This window comes from Rousettus aegyptiacus, unplaced genomic scaffold (assembly GCF_014176215.1).
Source record: "Rousettus aegyptiacus isolate mRouAeg1 unplaced genomic scaffold, mRouAeg1.p scaffold_m13_p_12, whole genome shotgun sequence".
In the NCBI taxonomy this organism is placed as follows: Eukaryota; Metazoa; Chordata; class Mammalia; order Chiroptera; family Pteropodidae; genus Rousettus; species Rousettus aegyptiacus.
Window position 1 is genome coordinate 9340750 of NW_023416287.1, and position 17370 is coordinate 9358119.

Below are 17370 nucleotides of genomic sequence, written 5' to 3' on the forward strand. Positions count from 1 at the left end.
TTGAGGGCCCTGCTGCCCTCCATCCCCCCAGCCTCCGCTCCCCCGAGTGAAGGAGGCTGGGCACCACCGCTCAGAGCCAAGTCCGCTCTCCCTGCCTCCCCCAGGAACCCCCACATCGTCCTCAACATTGACCTGGCCCCCACCATCCTGGACATCGCAGGTCTGGACATCCCCTCGGATATGGATGGGAAGTCCATCCTCAAGTTGCTGGACACAGAGCGGCCGGTGAATCGGTGAGGAGGGGAGCCAAGCAGGCAGTGGGGGGAAGGGGCGCCAGGCCCCCACCTGCGCGAACACGTGGCCAAGCGCGTGCGTCTGGGGCTCCCCCATACCGACCACTTCCCTGCCCTGGGAGAGAGGAGTTTGTGTAAAACTCAAAGTAGCAACAGCAGGAGGTGCTGCTACGAAGGGCTTCCTGTGGGCTTCTTGTTCTGGGTAGTTCGCAGGGGGTTTTTATCATGCTGACCTCCACGATACCCCGGTGAGGTAGGACTGCCATGGTCCCCTTTTACCAGTTTGGAAGTCGAACCCCAGAGAGGTAAGGTGAGCACATCTGGCCCCAGCTCCCGTGTCCAGACCCGAGACTAGAGGCTGCCGTCCTGATCACCATGCTCTGTGCCTTTAATGCCCGATAGCGTGATGGGAACACATTGCCAGGTGTCCTGGAGGCAGAGAAGGGAACCAAGGCAAAGAGAGGTGAGCTGAGCCTGGGGGGACCGAGAAGCAGGGGACCGTGGCCACTGGTGTGGCAGGAGCGACACCTGGTGGCCATCACTGTAACTGCCCACTGGGTGCATGGCCCCAGGGCGCCGAGCAGCCTCCTGCAGCTCAGCAGGTCCAGCCCTGGTGGACGCAGTCCGTCCACATCTGGCTGCCCAGGAGAGGGGCAGCCTCTGTTGAGCCTCCTCCCCACTGACCGTGAGACTTTATAAGCTATCAGGGTATAAAATGGCAGGTTTGGGGGGCAGGGGCCTGGGTTGGGAGTCAGGGTACCTGGGAGAGAGGGGCAGGATGGAAGCTTCCTCTCCCAGCCAGAGTCCCTGTCTGGGAAGTGGAAATGACCGCGTGACATTGCACGAAATGCATAAATTACACGAACCCAACTATAAAGGGTCAAAGAAGAAAAATCTCTGCCAAAACACAATGTAATTCACCCGAAGTCGGGACAGCCACTCCGTCCCCGGCTGGCCTGAGAGGAAGCCGGCTCCTGCAACACTAGGGGGCACTGTTGGACTTCCAGGCATGGCCACGCGCGACTTTGACCTAGGTCATCTCTGCCCCGTGTGCCTCCTGACCTGAGTAGGCATCAAGGCCTTTCCCATGCTCAGCTCACCCCCTCACCCCGTCTCCTCCTGGGTCCCCGGGGTCTGTGCTGGCTCTGGACACCATCCCTTGATGAGAAGATGAAGGTGTGCTTTTTTTTTTTCCCTAGGTTTCACTTGAAAAAGAAGATGAGAGTCTGGCGGGACTCCTTCCTGGTGGAGAGAGGGTGAGTGCCGGATCCCCAGGGCCCCCCAGGGCATTTGTGCAGAGCGGGGGCGGGGCCAGGCACCACCCCGCCGCCCCACCCCACCTGGCAGCCGGGCCTGCGCACGGGTGTTAGAGACCTCACTGTCGGGCCGCAGGGAGAATGTCCTTGTCATCCCTTCCCACAGTGGCTGGGAACTTGGGTCCGCCGCCCCCTGCACATGGGGCTGCAGAATTTGTCCCTACAGCCGATACAGAATTTGCCTCTGGAGGCCACGTGTTGTCTGCTGCCCGTACAACGAGCGTCTTAAATGTTTTTTCATTTATTACCAACTCACGCAGCTTTTTTTAAATCCCCATTTCTTGAGTTTCCGAACGGTCAGAAGACGTGGCCCAGGCTGGACCCGCTTCCGCCACGGCGGTGCCACGCCAGGGTGGGATGGGGTCTGACTCTCAGGCGGGCCACCCGCTCCTGCCGAGCCGAGAGGCCAGCCCCGTGTCCCACCCTCTGCCCCCACAGCAAACTGCTCCACAAGAGGGACAGTGACAAGGTGGATGCCCAGGAAGAGAATTTCCTGCCCAAGTACCAGCGCGTGAAGGATCTGTGCCAGCGAGCCGAGTACCGGACCGCGTGTGAGCAGCTGGGCCAGGTGAGGGGGCGCAGCCGGGCCCCGGGGCGGGGGGCAGGCGCCCCGCTGCCCTTCCTCCCCTCCCAGCGGCCGCCCAGCGAGCCCGGCAGAGCCAGCGAGGCAGGTGCCCCCAAAGCGTGGTGTTTCGCTCACACGTAACACCCGGGATGACGCCGGGTGGCACAGGTGACACTCAGAAAGCAGCAGTTCCTTCCCGAGCTCCCTCTGATCCGGTGATGTCAGAGGAAACGTCAGCGAATGCGCAAGGGTCTTTAGCTCCGGATCCCGCTTTGACAGAGACGCAGCACAGCTCTGCTCAGCGTTTGTACTAACCGTATTTTTATTACATTCACTTCTATAGGTTCCTCCTCGTGGCTGACTTTATATTTATGGGAGGAATAGGAAATTGCCTTTTAAAATAAATTTAGATTTAAAAAAGTGAATTGATCTCAAGAGAAATAGTAAAGAAATTATAATCCAAATAGCATTTAGAGAGAGCAGAAACGGGCTGATGTTTGGGGGAGTCTGAACTAGGCTTTTCTGAAGCCTGGAAGGCCCGGCGAGAAGGGAGGGGCAGGGCCTTGTAAGGAGGGCCACGGGAAGGCTGACGAGCAGGAGGGGCAGGTGGGGTGGCCTAGCCTGGTTCAAGGGGCGCAACAGGTGCACCCCAGCCTGTGGGACGCGACTTTGAGCCCCTCCACGGCGGTCCGGGCCTGGAGGCGCATGCCTGTTTCACAGACGAGCAGCAGCAACACCAGGGCCTTCGGATTCCGTTTCTCGTCCATAAACCTTGCCGAGGCCGAGGCAGGAGTTGGGCGGGTTTCTTACAGGCCGCATCTGGGCAGCTCCGTGCAGTCACTAGACAAGGAATGGGGACCAGCCGGCCCCCAGGCCGCGGGCCCGCCCCGTGGAGGCCGTCCTGCCCGCGAAGCAGCCAGCCCGTGCCGGGGGCGGAGCTGTGGGTCACGCTGCTGCATTGCAGTGGCGTTCTCTGCGCGCCTCTGTCGCCTGGCACTGTTCCACACACTGTTCCACGCACGGAGGCGACGGCCCGGACGTCCTCAGCAGAAAGCGCTGGCCCCGCCTTAGCTGACACTGTGGGGAGAGCTCGGCCGTGGGTTCGGACAGAGAGCCCAGAAGGGTTTCGATTTCAGTTCCAAGCTATAAGGAATAGCAGTGAGGCCGGGGGGCCTTTACCCCCCGAAATCGTCGTCAAATCCCCCCCGCCCCAGAGGGGAGGGGAGGAGTGAGGGGAGGTGTCTGCACGTCCAGACAGATCATCAGGGCATGCTACGTGGCCCAACCGAGTGCCAGCAGTGGGGTTTGGGGTCTAGACCAGCTGGGGAGACGTGAGTCTGTGGCCCCTGGACCTACAGCCTCCGGGGTCCCTGTCCTGGATGCCCACTGCCGCGGGATGCAGGTACGGCCCTGCTGGCTGGGCCGGCCTCTGAGTGCTGTTTCCACGTCGTAGCTCTTGCCGTGGCTTCTAGGGGTGCCGCGCCCCACGTGGGAGCCACGCTCTCCAGCCTCAGTGCTTCCCCATGACCGGGGCTCATGCTCGGCCATGAGGTCGTACCCTGTCCCCCTCCCTACCTTTTCTGTGCTTCTCCCTCAGTAGACGGGTGTGTGTCTGTCACTGAGCGAGCAGTTCCAGGAACGGAGCTCCTCGAGCCCGTGTCCCCGCCAGGGCGGGGAGGGGAAGGCTCAGGGTGGACGGGCCAGCCGGCCAGGCCTCGGCGCCTGAGGCCCTCCGCGTGTCTTGCAGAAGTGGCAGTGCGTGGAGGACGCCACGGGGACGCTGAAGCTACACAAGTGCAAGGGCCCGGCACGGCCCGGGGGCCGAGCCCTGTCCAACCTGGTGCCCAGGTACTACGGGCCGGGCAGCGAGGCCTGCGCCTGCACCGGCCCCCAGCTCAGCCCGCCCGGACGCCGGAAGAAGTTCTTCAAGAAGAGTGAGTGTGGCAGCCCGGGAGGGGAGGGGTGGGGAGGGCTCACGCCTGTGGGGCCCCATGTTCACCCATTGCACTGGCTACAGGGGGCGGGAGCGAAGGCGGAGGACGATCGATCGGGGGGTCTGCGTGTGCCAAGCGCGGTGAAGCGCAGCAAGGCAGAGGGCGGAGACCAGCCAGGGGCCCATCGTGCCGCGTTGTGGGGCCCGCACTCTGAGACGGGGAGCCAGGGTCAGGTTTGCGTCTTCAAAGGACCCCGCCCAGCTGCCATGTCAGTGGGCTGGCACGGGGCAGGGGCAGAAGCAGGACAACCGGGAGGAGCCTAGAGCCTGGCCCTGAGCCCTTGCGAGGAGCCGCGGTGACTCGCACGAGGCAGTCGCGTCATAGGGAGAGCCTGCAGGGCTCCGGAAGTGACGGGGGGGGGGGGGGGCCGCCAGGACAGGCTGAGACCTCGGTCCTCGGTATTCGCGGCGTCCGTATCTGCAAGTTCACCGTGTTCCTGCAGTTTGTTTGTAACCGCACCACCACCACCACCACCACGCTCGAGGTGCTCTCGTGGTCATTTGTGGGCACGTGCCGAGTGGCAAAACTGTCTGAGTGGCCCAGCGTGCGCGCCCCCGGCCGAGGCCGGACGAGGAGACGCGCTGCCGCCTCGCCTCAGCTTCATCCTCCGCGGTGTCCTTCTCAAGTCCTTAGCGTCACGATTCTCGCGCTTGTCCTTTCCCCAGTGGCTTCCCGGTTTAAAACAGCCGCGCGCGCAGGGCCGAGGTGCCGAGTGGCGTTCCTGTGAGCGCCGGCGCTGTCGGCCGTGACTTCGGTGTTAATGGACCGACAATACGTGTTCCAGAAGGTGTCTTTCCGCAGAAACACGCATAAGACAGGGTCCTGTGACCGGAGGCTCACGAGAACCTCACCCTGTACTTCCCCGAGAAGCGATGGTTCACTCATTCAGGTTTACGGAGATTTTATCGAACGTAATTACTGCAAATCACAAGAACAGACCAGGGAGTGGGGAAAAGCCCCCACCCCAGGTGCCGAAGCGGCCCGAGCCGTCACGTGGCAGCCCCTGCCACTGAGGAGGACAGGCAGATAGCCAACACGCAGCGAGTAGAGAGCCCAAGTCCTCTAGATGTGGCTGGGGGACTCAGCTGGCACCCTGAGCTAGTCACGGCCCCCTTCCAAGCTCAGCTTCCCAGGGGAAGGGCGACCCCTGCCTGACGTTCAGGTGAGAATGCTCCCGAGCTTTGACAATGCCCCGCAGGCTGCCGGGTGCTAGGACTTGGTCTCCGTGAGTCCTGGGCAGCTGGCCACAAGTGTCCCCTCTGGAGCTGGGCAGTCTCCCCTGCTACCCACTGTTCCGCCCGCCAACCCACCCCACCCACGGACAGCCAAAGCCCAGTGAGAAATTTTAGTTCTGTGTTTTACCGGTCATGAAATACACATGCTGCTATTCACCATCTTAACTGTTTGTAAGTGTAGAGTTCGGTGACGTTGAGTATGTTCACGCAGCCGTCATCACTACCCGTCTCCAGAACTTTTTATCTTGCAAAACCGAAACACGTCACCCGTTAAACAGTGGCACCCCGTCACCCTCCGCCAGCCCCTGCAACCACCATTCAGCTGTATGACTCTGACGACTCAGGTACCTCACGTAAGTGGAGTCACAGTATTTAGTCTTTTGTGCCTGGCTTGATTCACTTAGCACAGTGTCCTCGGGGTTCATCCGTGTCGCAGCATGACAGAACCCCCCTCCTTTTGAAGGCTGAATGGTCGTCCCTTGCAGCCTGATGAGGGCCTGGGGGTGCAGTGGCCGGCTCTGAGGTCTCCCCGTGGTCTGTCTGGCCCGCGGCCCCTCGGCAGAGAACAAACACCTTCCTTACGGAGCAGATGGGTCTGTCCTGCCGCAAACAGCACTGAGGGCCCCGTGACATTGCCTCCCAAGCTGAGCCGTAACTACCAAGCTAATCTTTTTTTAGCAAATAAAATGATTGGTTTCTAGATTGGATTACGCAGCTAAACATCTCCTCACTTCAACACATGGCACAGAGGATAAGCTTTAAATAATACTAGAACTCGAGCCTCAATGAAGCTTCTTTTTCTTTTCCTCTTAATGCTCAGAGGAAAGAAAAAGGCACCTAAGTAGCCGAGGCTCAGCGCGACCCCCGGCTTCGTCGGAGGATGGAGCAGCCTCAAAGCCCCGCTTTGTGTTCACCGCACAGGCGCCCGGGAGCACAGCAGGTTCCTCCTCAGGACAGGAGAGACGGGGTCACGCTGCCCGTGTGGGGACTGGAGCCCCGTCTCCGGGCGCAGCAAGCTGACCCCCGCGAGCAGCTGCCAGCAGGATGCTCTCCGTCCCCCCGTGCCGGCCGCTAGCCTAGAGCACGGGGGTCCCCAAGTGGGGTGATTTCACCCCAGCCCCACCCCCAGAGCATGCTTGGCCATGAGGAGACATTTCCGGCTGTCGTAATTGTGGGGGGTAGGGATGCTCGTGGCACCTCGCGAGTAGACACTGTGGATGCTGCTCAGCAGCATCCTCCAATGCACAAGTCCGTCTCCCACCTCAAAGGCCTGTCCGGCCCCGTGATGTCACTGGCTTTCGAGGCTGAAAACCCCAGGCCTTGGCACGCTGCACTCCACCAGGATGCTGGCCGTGGCCCAGCCCCAGCCCACGCGGAACAGAGAAGAGCCCCGGGACCAGGGCTCTGGGCGTGGGTGCCGCGCCCGGTGTTTATCCTCTTAATCTTGGAGTCCTCCCAGGTGCCAGAAGCTCAGGTTGCAGAGTTGAATGAGAAAGACGCCGATCAGACCTCAGGGACCAGACTAGGCGTAAGCTGGTTAACAAAACCTCCCCCGCGTGGAGGAAGTGAATGGGGATGTGACCAAGTGGAAACAGTGGCCGCTCTAGCATAGGTGGTCGGTTGACACTGAAGAGAGAGCCAGGTGTGGAGAAGGGACGGGCCTCGTGACCAGCCAGATCAAATGTCCTACGCGGGGTAAGAGGAAGGCCCTGCGAGTCCCAGCCTGGAGAGCAGGCCACACCACACAGGGCTTTACCAGCCCGGGAGGGGGGTAGGCCCAGGTCGTGACCTTGAGTGAGAAGGTGACAGCCGCGGGGTCCCTAACCACAGGGCAGCTGCTCAGTGCCCACACCGGGCGCTGAAAACGTCGCCGGTTCTGTTTCATGTCACCCTCCCAAGAGCCTTGTGAAGCAGGTGCCGTCCTCAGAACACAGCTCCCGGCCTCCGGCGGCTGTGCCTTGGCTCAGAATTTGCACCCGCGTGATCAGATCCCAGAGCCTGACGTCTCAGCCGATAGGTTATGAAGCCCCCTTCCCACCGAGCGTGGGCGGGAGGGCACCTCTGGGACCCTGGAAACAAAGACCTCCAGGCTGACAAGGAGAGTGAGCGGTGTGGCCTCGGTCCAGGGAAGGGCTTACAGCGGCCGGCTGACCTCTTCTGCGAAGGGCCAGAGAGCAAATATTTGAGGCTTTGCAGGCTAAACTGTCTCAGTCTCCACTACTCAGTCCTGTCACTGCAGCGAGAAAGCAGGCGTGGACTCAGCAAAGGGAAGAGAGTAGCTTATTTACAGAATCGTGCAGAGGACCGAAGAGTCGGGGACCCCTGGGTTCGTGGCTGGGGTGGACGGTGGCAGCTGGCTCCCGAACAAGCAAGACGAAGCCGTAGAAAGAACCCGGCGGGTCTGCCGCATGGCCTCTTGGGCAGGTGTGACTCGGTCCCACAGCGGGATCAGCTCGGTAGTGTTTCAGGGGCCCAGTCCTGTGGCTTCAGGGAGACCGGACTCAGGAAACAGCCAAGGAGAAAGCTTCCCGGGGCCAGCAAAGGCCTGAGGCTTTGCCAAAGCAGCGATGCCTCTCCTGGACCTGGGCCCTGGGTCCTTTGGCCTTTCGACTCTGATACGGGGAGTCTGAGAATTGAAGGATGCCAGTATCTGCCTCCAAGAGGTGGGGCAGCAAGACTGGACCCTGCAGCCCTGGGCCTGGTCCACTCAAGAGCAGGAGTCCCTTCCTGGGGGGGGGGGGGGGGGGGGGGGGCCTGCACCGCTGGCTTCCAGCCAGTCCTCAAGCCTTGGGCGCCACCTGGTGGTCACATTGAGCCCAACAGAAACCTGAGCCAGGATTGCCTCCAAGCACAAGGCTAAAAAGATGAACTGTTAGGCTGAGGGCTCCATGTATGCTGGGGCCAGACCTGAGTGAAATGCAGGTTTAAAACAGCGGTGGCGGGGACTGTGGCTGCCTGGAGAACACACTGCCAAGTCTAATGGCGCAGCGCGTCAGCTCCTGCCGACCGTGCAGGACTAGACACAGTCAGGCACGTTTTGTATTTTCCGAAGCGGGAAATCTGCACTCCTGGGTGACCGTCCACTCCCATTGTTCTTAATGGTAGCAATTTGATCAAATTTGCCTTTCGATATACTATGGAAGATATGGGCAATCTGTGCTCTGATTTCTGCTGGCATACCCTCAGTTTACAATAGTTGACTTGAGCTTAGAAAAAGCAGTTCTCGGCCTCGCCGCCCACCTGGAGGAGAGACTCCAGCTCACTGCTGGGGAAGCTGAGACTCGGAGGAGCTGAGCGACTGCCCCAAGCCTCTCTCTCTCTTTCTCCAGGGGAATGTGCTTCCTGGCACTTTTTTCTCCAATTCAAGTTAATGAGCTTGGGGTGTTTTTATTTATTGCGGTGTAATTGATATATGGCATTAGTTTTCAGTTGTACAACACAATGATTCAGTACATGTGCATACTGTGAAATAATGACCAAAGTCCAGTTGACATCTGTCACCATAGTTACACATGTGTTTTGTGGTGAGATGGACTCTCAGCAACTTTCAATGCAGTGTTATCAAGTATAGTTACCATACATCACATCACCAGGACTTTCACAATTGGAAGTTTGTACGTTTGACCCACTTTCCCCATTTCTCTAACCCCATCCGCCCCCTCCCCACCCTGGGCAAGTGCCAACCTGTTCTCTATATGTATGGGCTCAGGAGTTTTTATTTTTCTGGGTTTTTAAGATTCCACATATAACTGAGATCATATGGTAATTGTCTTCCTCTGACTTATTTCACTTAGCATTACGCCCTCAAGGTCCATTACGTTGTCCAGATTGCCCGCTTTCTATGGCCGAATCCTAATTCATGTATTATGTATACCACGTCGTCTTTATCCATTCACCCGATGGACACAGGTTGTTTCCCTGTTGTTGCTATTGTAAACAAAACCGCAGTGAACAGAGGGGTGCATCTGTCTTTTCAAATTTGTGTTTTCGTTTTCTTTGGATAAATAGCCAGGAGTGCAATAGCTGGGTCATATGGTGGCTCTATTTTTAATTTGTTTAGAAACCTTAATCCTGCTTTCCATAGCGGCGGCACCAATCTCCTTTCCCACCAGCAGGGCACAGGGGTTCCCTTTTCCCCGCATCCTCACCGGCATTTATTTCCTGTCTCTTTAATCGTGGCCATTCTGACGGGTGGGAGGAGCTATCGTTGTGGTTTTGATTCGCATTTTCCTGATGATCAGTGGCGTGGAGGGCATTTTCATGTAACTGTTGGGCATCTATGTGTCTTTGGAAAAATGTCAGTTCAGATCCTCTGCCCATTTTTTAATCAGACTGTTTGTTGCTATTGAGTTGTCTGAGTCTTTATACATTTTAAATATTAACCCCTTATTAGTCATAAATGGATATTGGATTTTGTCAAATGCTTTTTCTGCACCTATTGAGATCATGTGATTTTTATTCTTTATTTTGTTAACGGAGTATATCACACTGACTTGAAAATATTAAACCATCTTTGCATCTCTGGAATAAATTCCACTTGATCATGATACATGATCCTTTTAATATATTGTTGAATTTGGTTTGCTAATATTTTGCTGAGGATTTTTACACTCTGTTCTTCAGGGATATTGGCCTGTAATTTTTTTTTTTTTTTTTTTTGGTGGTGGTCTTGTCTGGTTTTGGTATCAGAGTAATTAATGCTGGCCTCGTAAAATGAATTTGGAAGCATTCCCTCCTGTATTTTGGACAAGTTTAATCATTCTTAATTCTTCCTTGAATGTTTGGTAGAATTCGCTAGTGAAGCTGTCTGGTCCTGGACATTTGTTTGTTGGGAGGTTTCTGACCACTGATTCAATCAGCCTTCCAGGCCCTCCTGACCAGCCACCCCTCTGACACCCACAGAGTACAAAGCCACCTACGCCCGTAACCGCTCCATCCGCTCTGTGGCCATCGAGGTGAACGGTGAGGTACACCACGTGGGTCTGGATGACGTGCCTCAGCTGCGCAACCTTACCAAGCGGCGCTGGCCGGGGGCCCCCGAGGACCAGGACGACAAGGACGGCGGGGACTTCAGTGGCACCGGAGGCCTTCCGGACTACTCCGCCCCCAACCCCATTAAAGTCACACATCGGTGAGAGTCCAGGCAGAGGTCGGGGTCAAGGGAGCGGGCTTGGCCCTCGGCAGGGGGTCCCCTCACCCCTTCACGGTCACACGTGATCCCTTCTCTCGAGCAGGTGCTACATCTTAGAGAACGACACGGTCCAGTGTGACCTGGACCTGTACAAGTCCCTGCAGGCCTGGAAAGACCACAAGCTGCACATCGACCATGAGGTGACGGGAACCTGGGCAGGGAGCGGTTTCTCACCACCACAAGCTTGGGGAGGGAAGCGAGGCCCCTACAGAACCCCAGAACCCCAGCCCAGGGGCAGGAGCGTCAGTCCCAGCATCTGGCAGCTGTCCTCAGCTAGCCAGCACGTCACGTCCCACCTCTTTCTGATTTACAAGTTGTTCACAGCCCAGTCCTTTCAACAAGCCCAGGGCAGGTGGGGACATTTAAGTCCTCAGTGGACACGGCTGGTTCTCAGGCAGGACAGGAGGAGACTGGCTCGCAATTCCTTTGGTGGAGCCTGGTTACTTCAGGTGAAACCAAAGAACGCCGTCTGCACTCCCAAATGTGGGCACTGGCCGGGGGTACCACTGAGCCACCCCTTCTCACCCGACCCCCCAGAGCCCCATGGCCTCCTCTCCTCTCGCCCTCAGATCGAAACCCTGCAGAACAAAATTAAGAACCTGAGGGAGGTCCGAGGTCACCTGAAGAAAAAACGGCCAGAAGAATGTGACTGTCACAAAATCAGGTGAGGAGTTAGCAAAGGGGCCCCAGGAAGGCCCCCGGGGGTCTGCAGGACACGTCCCGGATACGGCACCACCCCGCCCCGCACCACCCCGCCCCTGCCTCCCTTCCTTGTTTTTATTATACCCCCGTCTGCTCCCTCAAGGTAAAAAAAAAAAAAAAATCATTAGCAGTTCACATCCCTGCTACCAGCCCTCGGGTGGCCCGCGGACGCCCAGAGGTTTATGCGGACAGGACAGGGCCAGGCTCTTGATCCAGGCAGCTGATTCCCTTAGGGAAAAGGGCCTCCGCTGGTGGCCCTTTCGGGACTAGCCTGTGTGGCCCAAGGTCCACGTCCCCAGCTCAGGGAAGCCCCGTCCAGAAGAGCGTCTGTGACAGTGGAAATGGGCCGTGCCTGTGCCGTGCAGTACGGTAGCCACCAACCATGTGTGGCTCCTGAGCACTTGGAATGCGGGGGTATGACTGGGAACCGCATTCGGAGGTTGAATTGTTACAGTGACACGTGGCTCCTGTGACATGTGACAGCCCAACTGTAGAGCCCTTGCTGCCTTCCCAGAAAGGGTTCCACCAGGGCTGCCCCTGACCGACCAGGAGGTGGGCGGGGCCTGGGGACAGCCAGCTTCCGGTTCTGGCCTAACACCCGCACCCACCTTCTGAATCTGGCCCAAGGCCTTCAGGCAGGGAGCGGCCGCCCTGGGGATAGTACCCTCCCCGGCACTGCCTCAGCGGGGTCCCAAGGAGACGCAGCCTGTAGCCACCCACGAGAGTGGCCCCGTTGGCGGTGTCTGAAACCTGGGTTTGGGGATCTGTTGCAGTTACCACGCCCAGCACAAAGGCCGCCTGAAGCACAAAGGCTCTAGTCTGCACCCTTTCAGGTAAGGGCAGCTTCCGGCCCAGGGGAGAGATGCAGAGACCCGTGTCAGAAGGCCGTCCCCCCTTCAGCTAAAGCAAACCAGAAAGAGACGTCCCAGCCTTGGCCTGGAGAAGTCCAAGGCAGCCCTTGCAGAGGTCTGACTCCCAGATCATCACTGAGGTCTCCCGCGCCCCCCTGTGGCTGGCGGGGATCACTGCACCCAGCAGGCGGGCGGGACGGAGGCCAGAGGGAATGAAGGGGTGTGAGCAGGCGTCCCAGCAGCCCCCTAGTTCTCTGCCCCGCTGTGCTGTCCTGGACCTGCAGTGGGGCTTGGGCAGAGGTCCTTCCCTTTTGGGGACCCTCCGACGCTGTGCCCACAGCTCTCAGAAAGAGCAGAGGTGCAGGGTCAGGGACCCCTAGGAGGCTCCAAGGCGGGGCCGAGGGAGGTGTGAGGGCTGTGGCGCCCTGTGCCGTAGGAAGGGGCTGCAGGAGAAGGACAAGGTGTGGCTGCTGCGGGAGCAGAAGCGCAAGAAGAAACTGCGGAAGCTGCTGAAGCGCCTGCAGAGCAACGACACGTGCAGCATGCCGGGCCTCACGTGCTTCACCCACGACAACCAGCACTGGCAGACGGCCCCCCTCTGGACGCGTGAGCCGCCCGCCCGCCCGGGGCAGGAGGGGCTCCCGGGGCCACCCCCACCCCACCCCACCCCCGCCCTCCTGGCCAGGCCCTGCAGGTCTGGGAGCAGGTTCCCCAACGTCAGGGTCAACGGGCTCCCCCACCAGGGACGGGGTGGGGGTGGGGACACCGGGGTCCTTCCTGCGGGGCAGTCAGGGCGAGCCCTCTGTCCCTCGGCAGTGGGGCCCTTCTGCGCCTGCACCAGCGCCAACAACAACACGTACTGGTGCATGAGGACAATCAACGAGACCCACAATTTCCTCTTCTGTGAATTTGCAACCGGCTTCCTCGAGTACTTTGATCTCAACACGGACCCCTACCAGGTACAGACAGCCCACGCTGGGGAAGGGGGGCGTGGGCCACACCGAGGCTGCCAGTTTGCTCCCCCCCCCCCGGAAGCAATACATTTCCCAAGTCCCACTGAGTCCCTCAGACAGCAGAAGTGAGTTGTGAAGCCTCCGGGAACACCGGGACTCCAGGTGCAGTCAGTCCTCCTCTGCCTCCACTTCCTGCGTGTGCAGGTGGATCCTGCAGCCTCTTCCCTCCACGCTGGGCACCTGGCAGCGTCTGAGCAGGCCGGTGGGAGCTCGTGGAGACCAGAGCTTCGGGGGTCAGGCCACACCCTGCGCGCTCAGGTGCTGCAGGGACAGCGGCTAACAGGCCGCAGCACGTCCTGCGTGTTCCCTGGGCTCAGCCATCGGAACACACGTGACCGAACTGGCCCAGAACACGGAAGACAAAAAGGAGCCAGTCTCTGGTCGAGCGGCGCACACGTCGCGTCTAAGACAGATGGTCACTGAGCGCCCCAGCTGCGCGCAGTGTGGCCCTGGCACTGTGCAGTCTCCAGTGTTTCCGGAAAAGGCAGAAATCAGATTTTTGAACTCTGACTTTTAACTGCCAGCAACGCTATGGTTTTTTGTTTTCGTTTTGCTTTAATCATCCTAAAGGCTGCCCGCCAGTCCTTCTCCTTAGATCATCCCCATGCTCTACAAAACCGGGTGGCGGAGCACGTAGCGCTCCCTCGCCAGCAGCCCCCAGACTAGCCGAGGCCGGGGCCACTCCCCACCCCGTCAGCAAGTGGCCGCTTTCCAGTCCAGAGGACCTGCGGGGCTGTGTGTGACAACCGGGGCCGGGAAGGGCTTCTTCCCAGGCTTGGTCGATTTCCTGACCAGTGACTCCAGGAGCTCAGTGTTAAGTACACAGAGGTGGTTTTTCTCTTGACTTTTCACTCATGAAGAGCGTGCTTGGCAAGGTTAGAGGCAAAGGTCTTCCTGTTCCAGACTCTAGGTCTTGCAGTAGAGCTGACCTTCCACTCCCAGCCTGCCCGAAGCCCGCCCCCTGGCTGGCAGCAGAGGGTGGGGTTCCCTGCGCTCACCTAGATGATAACCTGCCTTTCTTCCGACCAGCTGATGAATGCAGTGAACACACTGGACAGGGATGTCCTCAATCAGCTACACGTGCAGCTCATGGAGCTGAGGAGCTGCAAGGGTTACAAGCAGTGTAACCCCCGGACGCGAAACATGGACCTGGGTGAGTCGGCACCCTCACGTGGGGCCCGTAGAGAACAGGGTACCGCGGGATGGCATTTAGGTCACGTCTAGTCCGAAGAGTGAAGCCCGAGTCACCAGGAGTTGGTGAATCCTCTCCAGTGGCGGAATTATCGCCTTCCTCACATCCACCAAGTGCTGCTTTTATAAGCGATGGCACCTAAACCATGTGCCGGCCACTGTGCAAAGTGTTTGTGTGCATTAACTGATAGTCCCCGTGACAACTCCCCGAGGCACATCTGTTTGTCCTCATTTTACGGATGAGTGACGTGACCAGGTCAGCTGACTGTAAAGCCCAGGCACTTGGTCACACTGCCCCGTCCTCTAAGAAACTTGCTGAGAGCGAGAGACTGTGTCCCCACCCCGCTGCCTTTCTCAGGCCCTTGGCTTTCTGTCCTCCGTAGCGCAGGTGTCTATGCCCGTATCTTCCTCCCCAACCGTGACCACGGTCAGTGCTGAATGAATGCATCAGAGGCCTACACTGCAATGCAGAGGTTACCGGAGGGCAGGGCTTACCTCCAAATTCAGTCCACTCTATCCGCCTAGGGAACACTATCTAACGTCCTGGGTTTGTGACAAAATGCCAAAGGTACTTTAAAAAGCAAGTTTTAAAGTTCGTCTTATTTGTCCTGAATTATGTTTGTTTTGTTCATTTCTCATTTAGGACTTAAAGAGGGAGGAAGCTATGAGCAATACAGGTATTTGGTTTTGTTTCCTAAGCCTGAGAGCGCCCCATATCTATGCCACCCCCTGATGCAACCTCAGAGGCCGCACCTGTTACACTGAGACGCTCTCCGTTCTCTGGTCGGCCCGCCAGTGCTAGGTGTCACCTAAGGGACCTTTGTAGTCTTTGGGGGTAACTTTTTCTTTTTTGGCGATGGTTAACGCTCATTCTCCTTTTGACACTTGAAACAGGCAGTTTCAGCGTCGAAAGTGGCCAGAAATGAAGAGACCTTCTTCCAAATCACTGTGAGTTAAGGAACCAGTGTACACAGGGGGAGCTGGTCCTGGCTTGCTTCGCCTTGCCACGGCTGTTCCACGTGCATGCCGGTTCTTGATTATCACCCTCATTTGTTCCCACGATGGGGGGGGGAAGCAGTAATGTCTTTCCTGTTTTAGATTATTACTTTGTCTTAGATATACTGTTCTCTACACAATAACCTGTGCCTGGTAAACACAACATATTACTTTACTTGGGGGTTGAGAAGCAGTCAGATGTTATGATTGCCGAACACCTTGAAGGCTGTGGCTGCAGAAGTACTACCTGGGCCAAAATGGCAGCAGTAGGTTGGCCTCATTAAATGGTTTGCAAACTCTGTCCAGGGTCACTGGAGGCTGGCAGGGAGCCACGGCAACCTAAAAAGGTCAGCAAGAATGTAATACAATTTGAATCCTCTAATTCATCAGGAAAATCTGAAAATTCAAAATGTGTTTGAATGTGGTGACATTAAGTTACCACACAGACCAACACACACTCTTAGCAAGCTGCCACGTGCCAACCTCTGGCCGCCTCATTTCTTCATAGGCATCTGAACCTCTGCAGCTCTAACACGATAATTTAATAAAGGGCCAGCTAAGCATTTCTTTGGCGCACCCAGAATTAAGGCACACAGTCTTTACATCTCACAATCTCTTTGGCCACTGTCCTGCCCCCACTCTTGGAATGCCATCTTTGCCAGCCACTGAGTGCACGAGGCGACAACTGAAAATCTAAACGATGAGGTGGTGGCAAGCCCTTTCTCAGGGATCTAGAAAGAGTCCTTGTCAGCAGCCACATCCTTGAGGCACAGCTCACTCAGCTGCAGGGCTGGCAATGCCATCCACAAGCGGCATGGTAAACACTAAAACGAGTTTGCTTTGTCCTGCAGGGGACAACTGTGGGAAGGATGGGAAGGTTAAGCGGCGCGAGGAGGACCGCCAGAACACAGGCGCCGTGTGACTGTACAGACAGTGAAACCCACGTTTGATTGCCAGCGGACCTGTGCCGTCAGCCAGGAGACCCGAGACTCAGAGCTCGCGTTCGGCCAGCACGGCCGATCCTGGACGAGAACCGCCGGGAGCAGCGACACTTCAGGAAGTCCATTCCCGCCCCTGCTTTCGCTTTGGATCACACCACACCAGCTGCACAAAACGCATTTTCACATCAAGAAGTCACCACTCACCCTCACGGAGAGGCTCACGGGGAGAAAAGAACCGAGAGAGGTTCTCAGAAAGTTCACCCAAGAGTGCAGAGTCACCGGAACCCTTCTGGTCGTCGAGGAGGAGCCTAGCAGCACGACGGAAGCGGCGTGCCAGTGCTGGGGATGGTGCGGCTGACGGTGCGCCAGCAGCGCGAAGTGGGCGATGCTCACCTAGCGCGCCAGCCCTGGTCGCCTGGGAAGAAACCGGCCTCACTGTATGTGTGCGACGCGTGTGGCGGGCGTGGGGGTTTTCGAGGGCGGTGGTGTCAACATACGCTTGCAGCTGTGGGCACGTCCACTCCCGACCGGAGGCCATCCCCCACCATTCCTGTTATCTGTCCCAGAACTAATGTTTTTTAAAGTACTGAAGTTGGTGTATGTCCCAAGTTTTAATGAAATTGTATTTGTAAAGAAATTTTGTAGTCTATTGTCATACGATGTTCAAAACCCCAGCCAACGACCAACTGTTGGCATGAGGTAACCTTTGGCATTTTGTAAAAGGACATTCGTGGGCGTTTTTTGGTGTGTTTGGTTTTTTTAAGAAAATCATTCACAACACTACCGGTCAATATCTTCCTGGAAGGAAATACCTGGGGCTTAGGTTTTTGTTTTTGTTTTTTTTTTAAGGGGAACAGATGGTTATAAATGACTAAAATTTACCATATTTCAGGGACCTCACAGGTAAGTCTCACATGACACCAGCTTAAGGACCTCACTTTAAAAAGTATTAATCAACTGCAAAACAATTCACCTTAACTTACCGTGTGTGTCCCAGGTAGTCTAACCAAGTCAGGGCAGCTGCTAGAACGGGAGACGTAGGAAGAACTTCAGCTATCAATACTCAACTCATCTCTCATCAGCTGGTGGAGATGATCCCTAGGCACTCACATTCTTAAAGAGCAGTTCCATGCTTTTCAAAC

At 57.3% G+C, this 17370-nt stretch overlaps 1 protein-coding gene across 3 annotated transcripts in view; it reads left to right on the plus strand.

Moving 5' to 3' along the window:
* Positions 1 to 16965, plus strand: part of SULF2 (sulfatase 2) — a 104376-nt gene extending 87411 nt beyond the window's left edge. For all 3 annotated transcript variants that reach the window (XM_016143704.2, XM_016143707.2, XM_016143703.2), the window contains exons 8-21: positions 105 to 233; positions 1433 to 1489; positions 1988 to 2117; positions 3862 to 4048; positions 10246 to 10474; positions 10578 to 10674; positions 11104 to 11198; positions 12010 to 12069; positions 12524 to 12693; positions 12904 to 13046; positions 14130 to 14253; positions 14935 to 14968; positions 15186 to 15239; positions 16139 to 16965. In XM_016143704.2, the coding sequence (XP_015999190.1) occupies positions 105 to 233; positions 1433 to 1489; positions 1988 to 2117; positions 3862 to 4048; positions 10246 to 10474; positions 10578 to 10674; positions 11104 to 11198; positions 12010 to 12069; positions 12524 to 12693; positions 12904 to 13046; positions 14130 to 14253; positions 14935 to 14968; positions 15186 to 15239; positions 16139 to 16169 (1540 nt within the window). In that variant the 3' untranslated portion in view covers positions 16170 to 16965. The remainder of the gene's footprint in view (positions 1 to 104; positions 234 to 1432; positions 1490 to 1987; positions 2118 to 3861; positions 4049 to 10245; positions 10475 to 10577; positions 10675 to 11103; positions 11199 to 12009; positions 12070 to 12523; positions 12694 to 12903; positions 13047 to 14129; positions 14254 to 14934; positions 14969 to 15185; positions 15240 to 16138) is intronic.
* The last annotated feature ends 405 nt before the right edge of the window (positions 16966 to 17370 follow it).